An 18,540-nucleotide genomic window follows, 5' to 3' on the forward strand; every position below is an offset into this window, starting at 1 on the left:
TATATATATAATATACAATTTAAATAAAATAGAAAATATATAGTTATTAATTTTAAATTATAAATATCCTAGTATATATAGGGCACATATAAACACTTTTAATATAATATTTAAAAAAGATTATAGCTATATATACCTAGTATATATAATCTATTAACTTATACTACCCTCTAAAGTATTACCTTTATATTTTATATAAGTTAAGCTATACTATAGTATTTACTTAAGTATATATATAGTATATATACTACTAATATATTATATACTTGGCCGTCGAAAACGGACTCTGCACCTGTACGTGGTGACGGCTACGAACCTGGGACTTCTCAGAGCCAACGCAGAGACGTCGCACAGCGTGCGGACAGGACCTGGTGGTGGTTGTGGGCGTTGAGGGCGGTGGTGAAAAATTTTCGGATGGTGAGATCTTGAAAACCACTACTGTGGCTCTCTACAATACGACGACTACTACGCTGTTCTCCTATCCAGGGCACCTGTACGATCCAACGTGGATGCGCAGCATTCGATAACATCCCCCGACCCCTAATTGAAAGCATCGACGACCTCACATCGACGAATAAGACACGAACGAACGAACGAACAAACGAGCAAATATACGGCCCCTCCTAACCCCCAGGGCGATCGCCCGCGGAGCATGCGGTCACTCGCCATTGAAAAACGACTGAGTACTACCTGCAAGCCTGGATAATACCGTACGGTTTTCCTTGTCTCCTTTCGACGGAGTGGTGACCCTTAGAGAGGGCCTAGCAGCTGGGGCCTAGGCATAAAAGATACCCAGGCATACATATCCCGCTTACCTGTAGTGGTAGTTTATAGATAGATGAATCCCCCTTACGCCTTCGATGGCCCTAGGGGGGGGGGAGGCAAGGCGTATATGGCAATGGTCAACAAGAGATAGCACACAGGGGATGGTCAAAACACGGGAAACAACAGTAAGACAAAACACGGCAATCAGTCAACCGGCAAGGACTGTATGTCCTGGTAAAGGAAGCAGTGGTTCCCAAGGAGTTCGAATCATCCAAGGAGGACAGGACGTAGCCGTAGGCCCGCAGGGCCGCCGCTACGGACGGACATGGCAAAACAGGGGTTTTTCATCCTACTGAGGTGGCTCATAGGGTTTTTCCGTCCCCTACATCAACAAGGGTTTTCTTCTTGTCAACTTATAAGTTTCCCTTGTGTACAGAGTAGTCTGCGTGGGCCTAGATAGGATCCGTATCAGACGTTAATCAAAGAACTTACTACTATATTATATACTTACTAAAAAGCTATTTAACTACCGCGATATATTCTTATAGATATATATATATATACTTAGTATATATAATATATATACTTACTATTCTAAAAAGTAGGCTATACTATAGTATCCGTATATACTTAGCATATACTTACTCTATACTCTTTTAGTTTTATTTTTACTTTAAAAAGACCTTACTCCCTTATAAATTACTTAATTAAAATATAAAGGCAATACTTTAGAGGGTGGTATGAGTTAATAGATTATATATACTAGGTATATGCCTAATATATACTAGGTATATATAGCTATAATCTTTTTTAAATATTATATTAAAAGTGTCTATATATGCCCTATATATACCCTATATATATAGGGCATACTAGAATATTTATAATTTAAGATTAACAACTATATATTTTCTATTTTATTTAAATTGTATATATATTATATATATATAGGCTAAGCGTGGTCCAAAGCTGAACGTGGTCTAGGGTTAAATTTGAAGTTCGGACCACGCCGAGCTTTTTTCGGACCACGCCGAGCTGTAAGCCCTTCATAGTCGCCGCAGATTATGGACAGGGAATACAACGTCATATTTTGTCGTTGACTACAAAATTCGAGCTTGGTCGATTTCCGTACAATCACTCCAGTCACCTAAACCAAACCACCATTGCAACGCGCATCCAAAACACCAGCACCAGCCTCAAACGCTCTTCTCACATCACAAACCCGTTATCACATTACAGCGTCAAAGCGGCAGCAGAACAATCCAGTCATGAATCTCAGGCCAACCCAGCCTTTCTCCAATCCATTTTCATCTGCTAATCAGAATCCTCTCTAGCTGCCTGCCGAAAAAAAGTTCCGCCCTGCATGAACCCGCCGCCAGCCGCAGCCCAATCACCAGGCCCATAAATCGCGAAATGTTGGTAAAAAAAAATGCCCCGCAGAAAATTGCAAAGCAGCGCTTTCTACACACCCCATTCTTTCCTGCCTAACTCCCCCTTTTTTGTGGCTCTCCAGACCCAGAATTTGTAATGTTTTGAGTCCAATAGAGAAAATAAAAATAAAAATGATCGCACTATGATGCAAGCCCAGGGCGAAGAAGCCACAGCCAAGAGCAACAGAAGCAGAATAAGTAACAGGAGTTAAACAACAAAAGCAGTATGAGGGCAATAATTTTTGCCCAATCCATGAAAGTGTTTCCATTTCCGCGGCAATATTCAACTGCGCTTTGTGTCGGATCGCAAAAAATGTGCTTAAGAAAGCCCAATCCTCCCTAGAAGAGAAACGAAGGCCCCATGGTCCGCAGTAATGCCATTAATTACAACCAAACTACCGTAATCCATAAATGAAGCGGCTGTAACCAGAGAGCGCTGTAAGCGCCCGCCAAGCCCCCTCCACTCCATAAAGCCCTCCCCCCCAATAAAAATAACCGAATGAGGACAAATGGTCGTGAATAAGGAAACTTGAAATGCAGGAAAGAAAAAAGGAGTAACCGCCCGCTGCAGAATTTGTCTAATCATGCCGAGGGTGCCTCGCTCGCTCAACGAGTGACGTGTGATGGAAGAAAGGGAAAAAAAATAATGCAGCAAGCTTGCCCTAAACGCAGCAGCCACGGGCGGCAAAAGCAGCAGAGAAAAACCAGAAAATAGTGTCATCCAGTTTCTCTGGCTCTTTGTGCAAATAGGGTGTCGTAAAAAAAAGCCGCAGACCCACAACAAAAGAGGAGTCTTCGGAGCGAAAGAAAAGAAAATCGGGCGTCGCTTTCCGGAAACCAACAGAAAACTCCAAACCCCGTAAATCGCCTCCGGTGCTCCCGCAAAAAAACCGTGAAAAACCCGTGGTCTAGTGGAATAGGTAGAACAGTTGCATAGGAAAGTTGAGCTAATAGAAAAACAAAAGGAAATCTAAACATGCAAGATCCACAAATAATCAGTCTGTCATGAGATCTGGAATAGTACCCGTATGTGTCCGAAATAGCGACAAAGAAAGACCGAGTGTGCCACGTTAGAAACCGCCACAGGTTCGAATTTTGTGCAATTGATCATCTCTTGCTGGAGACAGTAATGGTGTCTCAAACAGCAAGGCAATCGATGGTGGCCACGCTCGGGTTTCATCTGATGGTGTAACCTGGCAGACTGAATCATGAACAATCAAATCGACGAACGAGCCGCATTTTTGAAAACCCATCCGAAACTTTTGAACAACAAAACGCGCTGGAAACGTGACTGATAAGAAGAGATGTAGTTGCAGACGGATGGCATGAGCCAGATATGTCGTGAAGCATGCCGTGAGAATCGCATGGATATTATGTACCGTCTGAATGAGGAATGGATGCCTGCAAATACAGCTAGCCAGCAACAGTCTGGGGGCCATAACCAGGTGCCATTAAGTATGGCGGATGCCTCTGCGCACAATACACACAATTACAGTTTACCGGATGATTGTTCCAAACTGGCTGATTGAACTGTGGCGTGTACGCAGGGGGGCCATAGTTTGATGGCTGCTGGTGAGGCTGAGACGGAGGTGGTGGCTGAGACAGCGGTGGGAAGCCGAACATTGTGCGTCGCGAGTAGCCTTCGGGCGGTGCCCACGTGCCTGGACCACCGTAATACTCTGGAGTCGTCGGACCAGTGGTAGGAGCCGATGCGGGAGAGTTGTCGGTCGCAGATCGCGGAACAAGCCATGGGTCGTACTGCGAGTACGCTGGCGTGTTGTACTGAGATTGCTGAGGCTTTAGCACAAACTCATAAGCAGGAGGCTTGCTATATCCTTGCTGAAGAGGCGTCGGTGGCAGTGGCTTGTTCTGATTCAGTGAGCGTGGGCGTTGCACATTGGTGTCGATCGGGTTCAGCTTGGCCGGCCGGTTCAACCGAGCCACCGCTTGGGCCTGATAGTCCTTCCAGTGCTCTTGCCATGAGCACCAACCCTGTTGTTCAGCAGGATCGCGGTGAAGCTTGAACTCAATGGCAACAAGCCATTCTGTCTCAAGCCGATTGAGATCTGCGACGGGAATCCCGCTAACCTCAGACCACGAACGGTTGATGAACGTGTTGTCGTCTAGGAACTTGCTTCCAAGAACCAGCGCAATCGTGGTCAACCGATAAATCTGCAACTCGGGGTTCTTATACTGGCTGCCTGTGGAGAGCATCGTCATCCGCGAGGACAAGTAGTAAAGACTAAGCAAGATTGTTGCTGATGGTAATCTGGTAGCGCACAAAACCTGGTGAACCCACTTCCGGAAAGACGGTGGCATGGGTCTGCCTTGTTGAACGCTTCGAAATAGGTCAATATCTGCAAGGCAGATGGGGGACTTAAGAAGATCATACATTCCCTGCGCCATTTCGCATACGAAATCTGTCATGCAGTCCATGTCGTAGTCCAGTTTTGCCGAAACTCCACCGATAGGCTTCTCATCCTTGGGCTGCTGAGTCACATGCTGGTTCTGGTCCTGCGGTCGCTGCTGATGCGTTCCAGCATCACCTATGGCAGACCCGTTCTGCACTCGCATCGGCGGTAGAATCGTCGTACTTAGGGGCTCGTAGTATGAGCTCGGAGGCGGAAGGCTCGGGGGCGCATTGCTGAGGTAGGTGCCTGCTTGTGGGTACATGGGCGGAACGGCAATGGAAAGCTGGCCGTAGCGGTCTGTAAAGTCGTATCCTTCATCCTGCTGTCGAATGCCTGGCTGGCCGGCGTACGGGGCCTGTTGGTATTGCATGCTTCCACAACCGTTGCTGTTGTAACTTGGAACGAACTCTGGCGGTGTGAGAGGCAGCTGCCTAGGCATATTGCGAGGGTAGAAGGACGGCATGACCTTGAAGCAGTCGCCGAGAAAAGAACCGGTGCGAGGACACCCTGAGAGACGCGTTAGTTTGAAGCAGTGTGACGCTGCTGTGGCGGTCTCACAGTCCCTCCTACTCCCGACCGTAGGGAAAGTCTGAGCGTACGCTCTTGGGCGAACCTGCGGACGCTTCCTAGTAAGTTCCTCTCATGCACAAAGAAAGTTGTTCGTGAAAATAGGTGTAGAAGTAGAGGGCAGCTGGGTGAAGAGTCGTAATGGTCGTAATAAGAGTCTCAATCAGACAATGCGGCGGATGTGATTTGGTTATCGATTGAAGCCTTGAATGGACGGCAAAGATGGCGGCAAAGACGCGTTGTAGACGTGGAAACTGAGAGGTGCTGATTAGGACGCTCAGTGCGTCAAATCGTACAGTCAAATTCAAACTTTAGTAGCTCGAATTGTAAAGTCGACCGTGACCGAATCAGTACCACAAACACGAACCAGGACGAAGTCTAACTGAATAGATCGCCACTGGTTGAAGGCTGCTCACGACACGTATGATGGTTTCGCGGTCGATGACGCAGTAAACCGGGAATGCTGACGGTGCCGAAGTATCGATGGAGGCGACGGCAACAGGACGCGCAAGAACGCTCAAAACCGGAAAAAAAGAGTCGTTAAGAAGAAACCAGGGTCAGAAACTCCGAAAGAATATGGTAGTTGTTAACGCTGAGATAGCTGGCGGAGAGAGAGATGGTGGTAGAGGGTTGAAGGTCGGGTTCGCGGTCGGACTTTAGTGTTAGGGAGGAAGAGCCGACCCAACAGCCGGCTCCTTAGCACCTGGCTAACGCACACAATAAATTGCAATCGGTAAGACACGGAGGCTGTGTTAATTTGAGGGCTATTTCGACTCTGTGGCAAAGGTTTTAGTTGCACCCGTAAAGGATGTTGAGGAAGCGTCGAGACTCGTCCTTTTTTTGGGCTCCGCCAGTCCGAGGTAGGGTGCCGAGGAGACGCAGTGTGAGCACCGACAGGTCAGGGCGGCAGGCGCAGCCCAGGCAAGGAGATCAGGGGTGGTGTTTGGCCTTGCCGTTGTGCAGCAGGATTGACAGCTGTGGAGACGAAAAGGGGCGGTGGGAGAGATGAGGGAGGGAGGGAGGGAGGGAGAAAAGAGGAAGGGGAGGTGTGGTAGGTAGGTGGTAGTGGTGAGAGGCGAGGGTGCGAAATGTCAGGTTGGAGTTTGGTGAGGAGAATTGGTCCCTTGGTCGTGACCGTATGGCCACGCTGAGCAAATGAGAAATCTGTCCGAGACATGCCGTAAAATTATTTTTTGTGCACTCCATCCCCGAGCGCGGGTCACTCTCAGCCAGCGCTCTTTCTTAGTCAGACCTCTGGGAATATATATGTACATTCTGAGGCGCTTTACCCAGCTCAAATAACAACCGGAGCAGAGAACTTGAACGGCTCCTGCTTCCATGCTCGAGGCAGCCGTCTATGTGCACGCATATGTATATGTATGTATGTGCAGAGCCCGTTCTGAGGCTCTCAAGGCGTTCACGTAGAAATCGCATCTGTAGACGAATCCCCGCCGCAGCCGTTATTTACCATGTCCTGTAATTTCACGCCTGCTTCGGCCTAGACGGCTTCCCTTCAACTTCCGCCAGCCCGTGGCAGTTGACAGGGACACTGGGGGTGCTGAGGGCTGCTGAGGGCTGATGAGCAATCCTCTCCCCCGTTTGGGGGCCCGCTTCTTCCCTTCCTTCCAATGCGTCGCAGGGCCACTCTGGTGGAGCGCACACAGGCCCGCGGACGAATCCGTATGGCTTGCTGCGCTGAGAGCGAGCCACGTCGTAGGTCATGAGCGGTTACCCTTATTCCCATCGTCCCGTCAACCGCCGGCTCCGCCAAGGGCTGGTAGTGAAAAAGCAAATCCCGTTTGGGAATGGGTTTGCATAAGGTAGCTGACCTTGCATCGTGCCTTGCCATAACTCCGCCTCCAGGTTTTGGAGAGAGCATAAGTGCAGAGTCTTACGAGTCACGATGACACTTTCGGCAGGCACATAAATTTAGCACCTGGTCCGACGGCCGCTGCCATGGACTCTAACACCATCACCATATTGCAATTAGCGCGTGCGAGATATGGGTTTCGTGGGCTTAAGGTCCATAGGATCTATTTCTCTGTTCCTTCGTCACCCAGCGGCGGCTGCGGCGAGCCTCTTGCGCCCGTGTGATTTGTGCACGCTATGGCCGCACGAAGCCCGTTCGGCCGGTTGATGCAAGACGTCAAAAGCGTGTGTGGAGCAAGCAAGGGAGATGGAAATGCTCGCAAACTTTGCTGCAGCCATCGAGGTCCATAACAGAGCACACACTGAGTGAGCCCTGGCAAAACGGCCGATGCGTCAGACAGCAGTGCCTCGTGTCCATCCCTTTGCCCAAAAAGCAACGCAGGAGCCGTCAGTGGCAGTGGCGACCAAGTTCCATGNATACGAAGACACCACCAGCGCTAAACGAGGCCTAGCAGCTACGCTATCCGCACAGCCTAGCACGTGAAATTATGCCCTCCGGCAACCGCTCCATGCCAGATCTGCATCTGAAAAATTCAACTCCGCGAATTCCATTGTGCTTTGCCAAGCATATCGTCAGCCCAGACTGCCTGAAATCTGGCCTTTTGGATGCTTTGCGTATTGCGCCAATGGAGAGTTGGCAAGGCAACAAGATCACTTCCACCCTCAGTGGAGAGGTTTGAATTGTTGCCTGCTCAATGGTTTTACGCGTTCAACTGCATAACTTTTGTTGAGCGGTACAGCCCAAATCATCATCCCCCGTCGCTTCAATCAATACATTTTGCACGTGAATCATCTGATCATTTCACTATGGACCCCGTACGCCGTCGAATGTGTCACATCCCATGGTATTTCAGCCAACTACCTAGGATAGAGAAAAGCGCCATGCAGCAGTTGAATCGTCACGCCAAACTTTGAGACCACCTAGTTCATCTGCCTGATCAGGGCATTGATGTGGTCCTCACGGTTACCTAAGTCTCCACCCTCGACAAAGTGTTTGAACTTCCTTGTGCGGAATCCGCCAGTAGGGTTGCTCAGCTTGAAGGGCCAGAGGAAGTTGCTGGCCTGCTTGAAGTTGGGTCCGACAGTGAAGATCTCGTGAATCAAGTCTTCCATGCAGACAATGCCGTACTTGCCCAACTGCTCCTCAATGAGAGCGTTCTCCGTAAGAGGGATGCGTTGCTTGTCGATCTTGCCATAACCACGCTTGTAGATGAGTTCACGAACAGACTTAAGGTTGGGGTAGCCGTAGGCAATGAAGGGCTCGACGATCTTCAACATCTCCGAGGTGGCCTTAGTCAAGCGCACAAAGACGCCGTTATTGATCTGGAGAAGACGGAGGAGCTGAAGAGTCTTGCGCTTCTTGGGGTCAATCTTGTTGATACTGTCGTGAATTTGTTAGTATGTGCCTTGCGAGTATCATGACCTGATTTGAACATACCCCTTGATACGGACAACGAAGACTAATTTTGGCTCTGCTGGGACGTAGTATGAACCCTCCTGCTTCGCAACACGGGACAACCGGATCTTCTCGCGCTCTGCATCACGGTACTCCTTAACGTAGGATTCGGCGCGCTTGAAGATGACCTTGCGCTTCTCCTTGTTTGCCTGCAAGGGTAATAGTTAGCAAGACCCAAGCGAATAGAGCCATGCCGAAACAGCTTGATGAGGTTGAAAATTCAGTCCCGAAAGATGGTTAACAAAGACGACAGCATCGACCCTAGAGTCTAGTCGGCGTAATTGGTTGATATCATCACTACAATCTTCCTCCCAAACACATCTGACATGAAATATGTGTACCCACCTGTCGCTTCTTCTGGAGCTCAGTAGCACGCGCTTCGCGCTCCTTCTCCTGGCTCTTGCGCTTCTTCAAAAGCGTCTCGGGGACGAGAATGTCATTATGAGTCGGCACGCTCCTATAATACCCAAGAAGTCATGTCAGAATGGTCTGGTGAACACGAACGTGTGTACATTCCGAGGAGAGAACTGCAGCTAGGTGCAGCATTCTCAACTGGAGACGAACTCGATGATGTAAATTAATCGATGAGAAGGGTCAATGTTATATGAGAAGCTGCAGCGCAGATTCTCCAGCAATTGAATTTTTCTCAAACGACAAGACCTTAGACAATATGTCTGAGAAGTGCACACAGCCATTATAAGGCATGCGGCAAATTGATTTAAGAGAGAAGAGAGTCTTCAACCCTAAGACCCCGAACTCATATTCTGACAAGGCAAGCATTGAGGCTTGCCCTTGAGAGGACTGAGAACCAGGAAGAATCGAGCTGGTGCTGGCAAGCAGCTATTCCAGCGAGAAGGACCGCAACCATCTGAACTCTCATCTCGGGTATCAGCGAAAGGACATGTGAAGGATCACGTACGTCTTGGGAGCCATTGTGGAGGACTGGTTGATGCTGCGGTGTTAGTCGGCGGTGGTTGTAACAGGAGGTTTTGTAAATATCCAATTTCTCGTGTGCTTCGGCTGTGCGGGTTTTTCCGTGCCAGAAGCCCGTGCACCAACATTGGCGTCAGCGGAGCTCTCCCCTCCAACTCTCTTGATCAGAGAAGTTCAGTTCTCTCCACTGATTTCTCATATTCTCACAGCGGGTATCCTGTAAGACTGCGGCTATCTTACATTTGATATGTCCTCCAATCGCCGCGGTGTCGGCTTAAGCGCCTTCACCCGTAACCACATTAGCACAGCACAATATGCCTCTCACGGCAATGCGCTGCGTAGCGCTCAATCCGACTCCCTGCAGACCCAGCTCTCCGTCTTCCAGTCGCTACTGCACCAGTTTAGCGTCACACACGCTAAAGACATCCGTTCGAACCCTACATTCCGCGCTGAGTTCGCCCACATGTGCAATGCCATCGGTGTTGACCCACTCGCCTCATCCAACGCTGGGGGAGGAAAGGCGGAGTCTGGGGGTAGTTTCTGGGCTCAAATGTTAGGCGGTAGTGTCAATGACTTCTACTTCGAGCTCGCAGTTCGCGTTGTTGAAGTGTGTCGGGATACACGTGCAGAGAATGGGGGCATGATTGCTGTAGCAGAGGTGCGGCAGCGTGTACAGAAGGGGAAGGGTATCGGAGGGGGCATGGAGGTTTCGGAGTATGTAGACCTGGTTCTCTTGTCACAGTTCGAACGCATGGTTCAACCTATACATGTTTTCGAGAATGGTAGAATAAATGCTGATATGCTATAAGTGATGACGTCCTCCGCGCTGTTGACTCTCTCCATCCTTTAGGCTCTGGCTTTACAATCACGAAGCTAGGTCATAACCAGATGATTCGATCGGTCCCGAAAGAACTCAATATAGACCAATCTACTGTTCTCGAAGCGATCCAAGTGCTGGGCTACGTAACCATCTCAATGCTGCAAATAAATTTATCCTGGGAGCGGGCTCGGTCAATAGCTGCCATAGACGACCTAATAGCCGATTCACTAGTCTGGGTGGATAAACAGGCTGAAGAGACCGAATACTGGTCGCCAACATTTATCCATGACACAGGTGGACAGTAGAAAGTTTAGTAGATGGTATTGGAAGATTGGAGGATTGAGTGTTTGGGGAGTTACGATTCTATTTTTGTGCCCTGCTCATGATTCCTCAATGATACCCACATAGCAAGCATAGACACATGATCTTCCTGGCTCACCCGCCGTTAGTAAAACTAAATGCAAACTCCAATGCAAGATGAAAAGAAGTGAGAGGGAAGAAGGATTACTCTATGCCTGGATAGCTCTCCCCAAAGCGCCGCCAGTGAACTGCTGACCACCCGGCCTACCCCCCTGCCCGCCGCCCCTCCCTGGTCCACGACCACCGCGTTGGCCTCCACGTCCGCCACGACCAGCACGACCGCCCTGACCACCTTGACGTTCGAAGGCGTTTGCAGTGCCTTGTGTTCGCTGTTCAAGTGTCTTCTCATTCGCCTCGATGAGTCCACTGGCTTTGTCGCTCAGGCTGAGAGCAAGACTCTGAAGTCTGGACAGCTCGACTCCCTTTCGGAAGATTATCGCACTATTGACCTGGTCAAGAGCGGCGGCAAGCTCTTCGTGTGAGATCATCTTGCTGACGACAGCTGAGACCTTACGTTCCGGTAGCTCGAACATTGACGCCAAGGTAGCGATAGATAGGGTATCATAGAACGGCGCGTAGGTGAAGAGGTATGTTCGTAGGCCTTCTTCCTGGATCTGAGCGGACAGCATCTCCTTAATCTTTGATGAGTTGGTCATGAGATCCCAGATCTTGATCGAGTTGATAAAGTCAGCAGACTTACTCCACTCGCCCGCAGCTAATGCCTTGGATGCTTGCATAACGTGGTCGCGGGTGTTTTCTGGAGGTCCTGTGAAGATTTGACGCTCATGATACTCTAAAAGGCGACGGTAGGTCTTGCTAATGACTCTCTTCTTGATATCTGGAGAAGAGCCGATCTGCGCAAGGAGAGGGATCTCGAGGAGCATAGAGCACGTGAGGTACACGCATTCCAGTAATTCGAGATTGATGTGCATATGGAATGGCAGTTGTCGTTGCCGCTCTAGCCGTTCCTGCTCAGGTGAAATCTGGGAGTATCGCTGCATCTGAAGCCCTTGGGCGAGAAGTTCCTTTTGCCTATTACTGCCGCAGATCTCTTGAAGAGAATTCTGTGCCTCGTAAACGAGTCCAGCCCTGAAAGCACAAAGACCAACTTGGACCAGAGCACGGTTGAAGAGAATCTGGGTGTTGACGTCGAAGTTGCTGATTGTCTCCTGAAGATGAGACATCAACATCATATCGCGCGCCTTGTAGTAGTGATCGTGAAGTGCCAAGAAGTAGACTTGGCACAACATCGCCCTAGCCCTAATGATGCCCTCGCTGTTCTGGAAGAGATATGTGCAAAGAGTCTGGACGAGGGAGGCGGTGTCGTTAGAGATCTCACGAGGAGTGATAGCAGAGTCAAGACCGGACGGGATCGCTTTCCATGTGTTGGACTCGAGGATTGTTACAACTTGAGATGGCTAGAGAAAATGTTAGCGGGCTGTGGATTTTGAACATAGCTATACATACTTTGAAATAAACATGCTCCAATCGGCGCATAACCACACGATTTAGGCTGTCTTGCGACTGATCGAGCCTCGGGTTCTCCTTCAGCCTTTCCACATAAACAAGAGCGCGGACAATGCTCGTGTATAAGGCACCCTCATCAGTTAGCCGCTCAACGTATTCTGCTGTGTGTGGGTCAATGTGCTGTAGAGACCTGGTAAGTTCGTCGTCCAACCTCTCCACAAATGAGACAACGCTTCCGGGAATGCGGAATATTTGGTCAGGCGCAATAGGCGGCAACTTCTCATCGTCTTCCCACTCCTCTGCATTTTCAATCACAACAATCTCCTGTGTGGATTCGAGGATTTCGAGGAGCTCCGAGAATTCATGCTCGGCCCTTGATATTCATTAGCAACCAATCCTCAAATGATCGTGTCAGGGACTCACAATTTCCATTGCTCTTGAGACATTTGGCTTCCTGTCCCAGAGGTCAAGTCGAAACGGGTTGAAATCAATGTAAGCAGCACCCTAATCTTTTGGTAATCGTTGACAGCAACATCACGGAGTCTTTCCATGACCCGAATCTGCTCTAGACGATCCGTGTTTTTTCTACCTCTGGCCTCAACGATTGTGCGGAGATGTTTGAGAATGCTCTCGGGTGTATACTGCATAGCCTTGCCACCAGCGCCGACCATCGTGAAGCCCTCATCATCAGCACCTAGGATAGCCTCACCGTTGCTCGGTGGTGGTCTAGGCAGTCTCCCGACCGGAGGCCGAACTACCTCAACAATCTCTTCGTGCATGAAGCCTTCCTTGTCCTCACGATACAAGTCGATGTCTTTGGCGTAGTCTTTGTTGTTTTTCCGGATGCGCTGACGAACAGCGTTGAGACCTCGAGTGTTGATCGCATTCATCTTCTTTGGGGAAACCTTCTGTTTCTCGATTGTCTCCAGCATGACTGTTTCAAGGTCCGCAATAGCTTTGATGTATAGTTTCGGAGTCTTGCCATCGTTCTGCTTGATGAGCGCTGGTATCTGGCGGTTCAACTTGTCGAATTCTGTTTGTAACTGTCAGCCCGTGTCCCAAGTACCATGTGTTCTAAACTTGCCTGAAGAAATAACGGCCCAGTCGTTAATTTTCTCCGCATTCTCAATAAGTCGTATAGTACCCTCAAGTTCCTCATACCGTTTGTCCTTCGCACTCTTGACCACCGTCACCCGTTCCTCGTCTTCACTCTCTTCCTCATCCGATGCTTCTTTCAAGAATTTGCTAGCTCCTGTTTTCCCCTCCTCCTCGTCACTCTCATCTTCCTCACTCTCATCTTCGCTTTCCTGTTCCTCTGACTCTTCTTCTGACTGTTCTTCCTCTTCGCTATAGAGTTCCTCCTCAGAGGAGCTCTCGCTAGAGCTGTCGCTAGCAGTGAAAAATCGAGACATATTCACTCCTATGGTGGGTTGTGCATGTGGGCGAACGGTTCTGAGTACCACGAGAGGGCGTTGTCTTGTCGCGGGTGATATTTTGATATGGAGGGGCGTCAACTGCAAGTGTGCGCAAGCGAATCCACACACTAAATTATTTTCAGGTCTTGGCATTCATTCACGTTCTAAGGTATCGACGAAATATCAACATCTAATAGGCTGGAAATCGTAGAGCTCACCACTGAGTCAAAAGAGTCATTTTATAGGGTATGGTAAGACATATTTTATGTGAAGCTAGAATACAATTGTGTCATGCTCGGGTTTTGCCCTCCAGTCACCTAAAAGCTCAGGCCCAATAAACTCCCAAGAACGATTGGCCGTGACCTTGGCCGTCAACGCAAACATAAGCAGTTGCGGAGATACCCAATGATGGTCAGAATGTTATAGCTGTAGACAGTCTCTCCACGGCCGTGCAAAGGTGAAGGCGGAAAATTTGAATACCGCAACTTGCCGCGAGTCACGCTTCGGCGTGTTCGTGAGTCAGGTGGAGCTGGTTGAAAACTACCCAGGCACAGCCCTTCCGCCTGCTCTGCACACAGGTGGTGCTGATGCTGGCCGAAGAATGCGTGCCTGCCATGCTGGCATGATAGACGGTAAACTGTTCGTCCGTTAAATGAGGATGCTGAGACGCAGGTTGAAAATCCGGGAATATCCAAGACCCTCTACGCCGTGTATAATTTTGACGATCCCGGTCGGTGGAATGCCAGTCGCTGAAATAGAATGCTTCAATCTTGAAATGCCCTTCACTGCCAGTGGGTCTGATTCATGAATCCTTCCTCTAGGGTGCGGTCCTCTAGAGTCCTGATGAAATCGCGATTGCGCTGATTTGCACCAGCTCGACTCCCTCGTCTCCTGGCGCTGCCTGCAGAAACATCGGGAGCACCATCCGGCGGCGGGGGATAGTATGCCGGACTTGGCTGCAGCCGAATCGGAGCGTTTGGATCTAGATGACTGATTACTCGTTGTAGCGCAGGCGGAATCCCACTTTGCTGCTGATCCATGGTAGATGCTCGTTGTCGCCCTGCCCTCGTCGTTGCTTGGGCGTAAAGGTTGGGCTGCGCGTTGTATCGAGGAGCCTGGCCTTGCTGTATCATTCCAATTTGTTGTCCGTAACCAGGTTGCGCAGGGTATGGCGGGGGAGCCCCTTGATGATTTGGGCCGTACATGTTGTTATAGATGTTCGGGGCTTGCCCGTGCGGACTCTGTTGCGCATACTGGTTCATCTGCATATTAGCGTACGCAGCACTTTGTGCTTGGGCCTGAGCCTGAGCTTGAGCAGCTTGTTGTGCTCTCTGTTTGCTCAGAGCTTCCGCCCGTTGCTGCTCTTGAACACCGGGTGCAGGAGACCGGCTGGAACCTGATCGTAACGTCATGGGTGGTACAAACGGCCCAGTGAACTTTGCTTGAGTAATGAAAGGGTGCAGTTTGGCTTGGTTTGGCGTCCATCTCTCCAGAGGATTAAGATTTAGTAGTCCTTGAGCGAAGTCGATGAAAGATGTTCTGTTAGCCATTTCTATAATGTGTTAGTGATGCCACCACACTTGATTGTTTCTTACTGACCTCGCTCAATTTCGGCAGGTTTCATGTTCTTCCTTGGCATTGGATAATTTTTTATGATATCCGGCAAAGTCGTTGCGGAAAAGTACTTCTTGCTTGGCTGTTCCTTTGATCCGTGCTCCCGCGAGTATTGCTCCATACTCTTCAACCGGTACGTTCGCCTACCGAAGTCATCATGCACTTTCTCGAAGAACTCGCCGGATTGTTTCCCCATTTCTAACATCCAGGTTGGAGGTAGTCCAAGCATTTCAGTTATTCGAGAGACTTGATTGTACTCTGATGAACCAGGGAATAGCGGCAATCCAAGGAAAAGCTCCACAACAATACATCCCAGTGACCACATATCAATTGCCGCAGAGTACCTTTAAATAATAGTTAGTAAAAATTCTCGAAGGTTGGCGAGTTCCTTACGGTAGACCAAGTAAAACCTCAGGAGACCGATAAAATCTCGATTGGATGTAAGTGTAGACCGTTTGCCTCTCGTCACAGGCTGAACCAAAATCAATGATTTTAATAATAGGACTCTCAAGACTGGAGAAGATATTAGTGACATTGTCGGACATATACAAGCCGCCGTTAACCTACTTCTTGAGCAATATATTCTCCGGCTTGAGATCGCAATGAATCAATTTTGCCTTTCCAAGTAAAGCGAGTCCATTGATTAATTGCTGAGCAAAGACTCGGACCAAGGTTGTGCTCAGCCCGCGGAATTGATTTTGCTTTATCAGCTCGTACAGGTTGACGCTCAATAACTCGAAGACCAGGCACAAATGCTGCCTATGGATGAACGTGTCTTTCAGCCGTAAGAGATGGTGGTCGTCGTTCTTGTCCATTTGTTTGTTCAACTGTCACAGGTGAGAAGAGACCTTTGGTGCAAGTATATTGGTACAGCGCTTACTAGATCGAGTACAGAAACTTCCATCATGCTTTGGTTGAAATAAGCAGTTCGGTTTTTGACAACTTTGACGGCAACCACTTCCTGAGTTTTAAGGTTTTGGCATTTCACTACCTGCCCAAATGTACCCTGACCAAGGACGTCCAATATAAGATATCGGTTCCTACGACACCCACGTTAGCTTCATCCTTCATCTAATCGTGTCCTATGAACATACTTGTGCCCTGATTCTTCAGACCCCAATATATCATTAACGTAGAGTATGTAGTCGCTGTCCTCGTTGTCGTATCCATCATTCTTAACCCCTTTGCTAGGCTTGGTGAGGACTCTCCGCGGGTTCCGTGACGATTCATACTTGAAGCTAGGATTGCATATCCTGTACGTTGGGGGCAGGTGGGTTGTCAACGCTTGTAAAGGCTGTGGTCATACACAAAGTTAGAAACCCTACCAGGTCGAGCATACTGGGTCTACTCACGCTTATAAAACCACCCTCTGGGTTTGCTCTCCGGAAAGGGGGCTGCAAATTGACTTTAGGGTTCAATTCTGCAACATTATTGCACTTAGTGAACTTTGGAACAGAACCTCGACCCATTGAGGGCAGCTGTTGAGGGTTTGGGTTAGTGGTTCTAGGTGACCTCGCCTCCCTGTTGTAGACGGCGTTAAGTTGTGCGCTTGCGGATTGTGGGTAGTAACTCTCCGGATTCATATTGGACTGAATTGGCGGAAGTTGAGGAGCATGTGGACGTGAGGCTACATCGGTGTGTTTTAATTAGCACAATATGAAACTTCGAAGGGTCCCACATGGATCTTACCTGGAGGAGAGTAATAGCTCTGCGGAGGGGATATGTAAGGGTTAGAACGGGTTGGCGATTGTCTGTTGCTTTGGGTTTGTGGAGTGAAGCTAGTGTAGGTGTTTTGAGATTGTTGTTGGGGGCTTGCACCGTAGGGTGAGGTGGGTGAAAGATTCATGGGAGAGTAGCGTCGTGCCGCTGCAGACTCTTCCTGCTGGACAAATTGCTGGGAGTGCCTGTGTTGGTGGTTTGCTCGTGGGGCGTATTTTGGTTTATTGTACGGGTCGGCATCCTCCATAGGCACGTCACCATCGCCATCACCGTTATACTCCGAAACCCGACCCTGCGGTCCTGCTGGTGACGCCAAGGCCATGGATGCAGTCCGTGACGGCATGGTAGGAGATGTGAAGGTTTCCTGCTTAGCTGTAGCGGGAGCGTTGGGATCTCTCTGTGAATGTTGCGGCGTTGCTAGGGCATGAGGGGCGTACCGCGGCTGGCGGTTGGAAACCGAGCTGTCGACGTAAGGAGACCACGGCTGGTCCATAATGATAGGTAGAGAATCGTAAAAGAAGGTCGGGACGAAGTAGGATGTAGGTACACAGCCGATTCAGCTGGTTACGCCGGCTAATTCGTGGGGCGCATGCCGAATCCGCGGCGCCGTGTGAAGGAGAGTCCTCTAGCAAGAATGCTGCTGTCTAGTGTCGGCAGAGCTCTGATAGTACAGCCAGCTTCGCAAGACACGTGGTGGGTGCAGAAGCGTCAATTTTGTAGCCTCGCCCAAGTACGGCACGATAAGTGGGTGAGGATGCTCTGGCGGTTGGTGGAGCGGAGGGGCTACCTCATGGACGAGGAGGCTGCGATGACCGCGATGGGCCTCGAAAGAGAGTCGTATTGCCGGCGTGAGCAGCGGGAAGAGGGCTTGCGCTACAAAAGACTGCAGCGGGCGGGCGTGCTGGGCGGGTTTGCCAAAAAAAAGTATCAGAAGTCAGTGACGGACTGGCTGAGAAGTGGTGCGTTGTATGGGATGGGCAGCAGTAGTGCGGCTAGCGGCTTTCGACGAAGCCCCAGGCCCCTCGAGCTGCAAACTCAGGCACCACGACGGCTTCATGCCCGAAACCTCGAGCCTGCTACTATATATACATAATACATATACATATACATGTAGTTAATGATTCCGATATACATCCAAGATACGTATTGTCACTCTTGCGTGTCCAGGAGAAGCCTGCAGCACATAGTAATTTACATCGAGTCTGGCAATCATACATCATACACTGGCGGCGCCATCAGACACGAGTACAACAACACGCAGCTTCTCCTGGCAGGATCTATCATAGTTGGGCGCCTCTGCGGCACTCCCGCTGCAGGATAGGTGGCTTCTCGCCATGATGCATTTATTTGCAGTGTCTCAAGAACCTCTATTCTCCCCCATTGCTTTTATGTCGACGACAACCCTATACACTTTCGGTATCACTGCGTTTAGGTATTGCCGAAGTAGAAGGTCGCATCAACGAATAGACCTCTTCCGGCTGATGGTGGACTTGTTTGATATGGCCAAGCCGTTTTGGCATAGGTCCTCAGCACTACTTAATTCTGCCTTAAAACAACCTAAAATTATCTTTGTATGTCAGTCGTACTTCATACGAGGCCCGTGTTGCAGCTCTGCAATCCTTCACTTCCACCTGTGCACCCCTGAATATAAACA

General features: G+C 49.5%; 7 protein-coding genes across 7 annotated transcripts; 1 reads left to right on the forward strand and 6 right to left on the reverse strand.

Annotated features, from left to right (window-relative positions):
- Positions 1-2,298: 2,298 nt before the first annotated feature.
- On the reverse strand, positions 2,299-3,057 carry K441DRAFT_57223 (uncharacterized protein). Its single transcript, XM_067644008.1, has one exon. The coding sequence runs from the start codon at positions 2,914-2,916 to the stop codon at positions 2,515-2,517; it is 402 nt and encodes a 133-aa protein (XP_067505732.1). The 5' UTR covers positions 2,917-3,057; the 3' UTR covers positions 2,299-2,514.
- Positions 3,058-3,608: 551 nt separating this feature from the next.
- Positions 3,609-5,069, reverse strand: K441DRAFT_552948 (uncharacterized protein; the record flags this gene model as incomplete). The annotated part of the gene is made up of 2 exons (XM_067643168.1): positions 3,609-4,533; positions 4,588-5,069. The coding sequence occupies 2 exons, from the start codon at positions 5,067-5,069 to the stop codon at positions 3,609-3,611; spliced, it is 1,407 nt and encodes a 468-aa protein (XP_067505733.1).
- An 883-nt stretch (positions 5,070-5,952) lies between these two features.
- On the reverse strand, positions 5,953-6,440 carry K441DRAFT_57219 (uncharacterized protein). The gene has a single exon (XM_067644006.1). It carries the CDS (start codon positions 6,348-6,350, stop codon positions 6,072-6,074), a length of 279 nt encoding a protein of 92 aa, XP_067505734.1. The 5' UTR covers positions 6,351-6,440; the 3' UTR covers positions 5,953-6,071.
- A 1,326-nt stretch (positions 6,441-7,766) lies between these two features.
- Positions 7,767-9,522, reverse strand: K441DRAFT_695216 (60S ribosomal protein uL30). Its single transcript, XM_067652794.1, has 5 exons — positions 9,248-9,522; positions 9,063-9,085; positions 8,904-9,015; positions 8,541-8,707; positions 7,767-8,483 (listed from the first exon to the last, which is right to left on the reverse strand). The coding sequence occupies exons 1-5, from the start codon at positions 9,251-9,253 to the stop codon at positions 8,024-8,026; spliced, it is 768 nt and encodes a 255-aa protein (XP_067505735.1). The 5' UTR covers positions 9,254-9,522; the 3' UTR covers positions 7,767-8,023.
- Positions 9,523-9,660: 138 nt separating this feature from the next.
- K441DRAFT_657622 (putative ELL complex subunit Eap30) lies at positions 9,661-10,910 on the forward strand. Its single transcript, XM_067648213.1, has 3 exons — positions 9,661-10,205; positions 10,301-10,740; positions 10,819-10,910. Exons 1-2 carry the CDS (start codon positions 9,739-9,741, stop codon positions 10,614-10,616), a joined length of 783 nt encoding a protein of 260 aa, XP_067505736.1. The 5' UTR covers positions 9,661-9,738; the 3' UTR covers positions 10,617-10,740; positions 10,819-10,910.
- Positions 10,821-13,550, reverse strand: K441DRAFT_553068 (eukaryotic translation initiation factor 3 subunit C; the record flags this gene model as incomplete). The annotated part of the gene is made up of 4 exons (XM_067643173.1): positions 10,821-12,089; positions 12,139-12,511; positions 12,562-13,171; positions 13,205-13,550. 4 exons carry the CDS (start codon positions 13,548-13,550, stop codon positions 10,821-10,823), a joined length of 2,598 nt encoding a protein of 865 aa, XP_067505737.1.
- Positions 13,551-14,335: 785 nt separating this feature from the next.
- K441DRAFT_676141 (kinase-like protein) lies at positions 14,336-17,379 on the reverse strand (the record flags this gene model as incomplete). The annotated part of the gene is made up of 8 exons (XM_067650920.1): positions 14,336-15,105; positions 15,153-15,511; positions 15,561-15,680; positions 15,735-15,994; positions 16,048-16,207; positions 16,262-16,461; positions 16,520-16,794; positions 16,857-17,379. The coding sequence occupies 8 exons, from the start codon at positions 17,377-17,379 to the stop codon at positions 14,336-14,338; spliced, it is 2,667 nt and encodes an 888-aa protein (XP_067505738.1).
- Positions 17,380-18,540: the final 1,161 nt, after the last annotated feature.

Source organism: Cenococcum geophilum (genome assembly GCF_001692895.1).
Source record: "Cenococcum geophilum 1.58 unplaced genomic scaffold K441scaffold_14, whole genome shotgun sequence".
Classification (NCBI taxonomy): Eukaryota; Fungi; Ascomycota; class Dothideomycetes; order Gloniales; family Gloniaceae; genus Cenococcum; species Cenococcum geophilum.

Bases quoted from the DNA above. Each gene is read 5' to 3' on its own strand.
- K441DRAFT_57223 (XM_067644008.1), bottom strand. From the start codon at position 2,916: ATGACACTATTTTCTGGTTTTTCTCTGCTGCTTTTGCCGCCCGTGGCT.
- K441DRAFT_57219 (XM_067644006.1), bottom strand. From the start codon at position 6,350: ATGTCTCGGACAGATTTCTCATTTGCTCAGCGTGGCCATACGGTCACG.
- K441DRAFT_657622 (XM_067648213.1), top strand. From the start codon at position 9,739: ATGTCCTCCAATCGCCGCGGTGTCGGCTTAAGCGCCTTCACCCGTAAC. The intron at 10,206-10,300 runs GTATGTAGACCT...ATATGCTATAAG, and splicing joins GGGGGCATGGAGGTTTCGGA to TGATGACGTCCTCCGCGCTG.
- K441DRAFT_695216 (XM_067652794.1), bottom strand. The intron at 8,708-8,903 runs GTGGGTACACAT...TTACCCTTGCAG, and splicing joins AGCTCCAGAAGAAGCGACAG to GCAAACAAGGAGAAGCGCAA. The intron at 8,484-8,540 runs GTATGTTCAAAT...AATTCACGACAG, and splicing joins TTCGTTGTCCGTATCAAGGG to TATCAACAAGATTGACCCCA.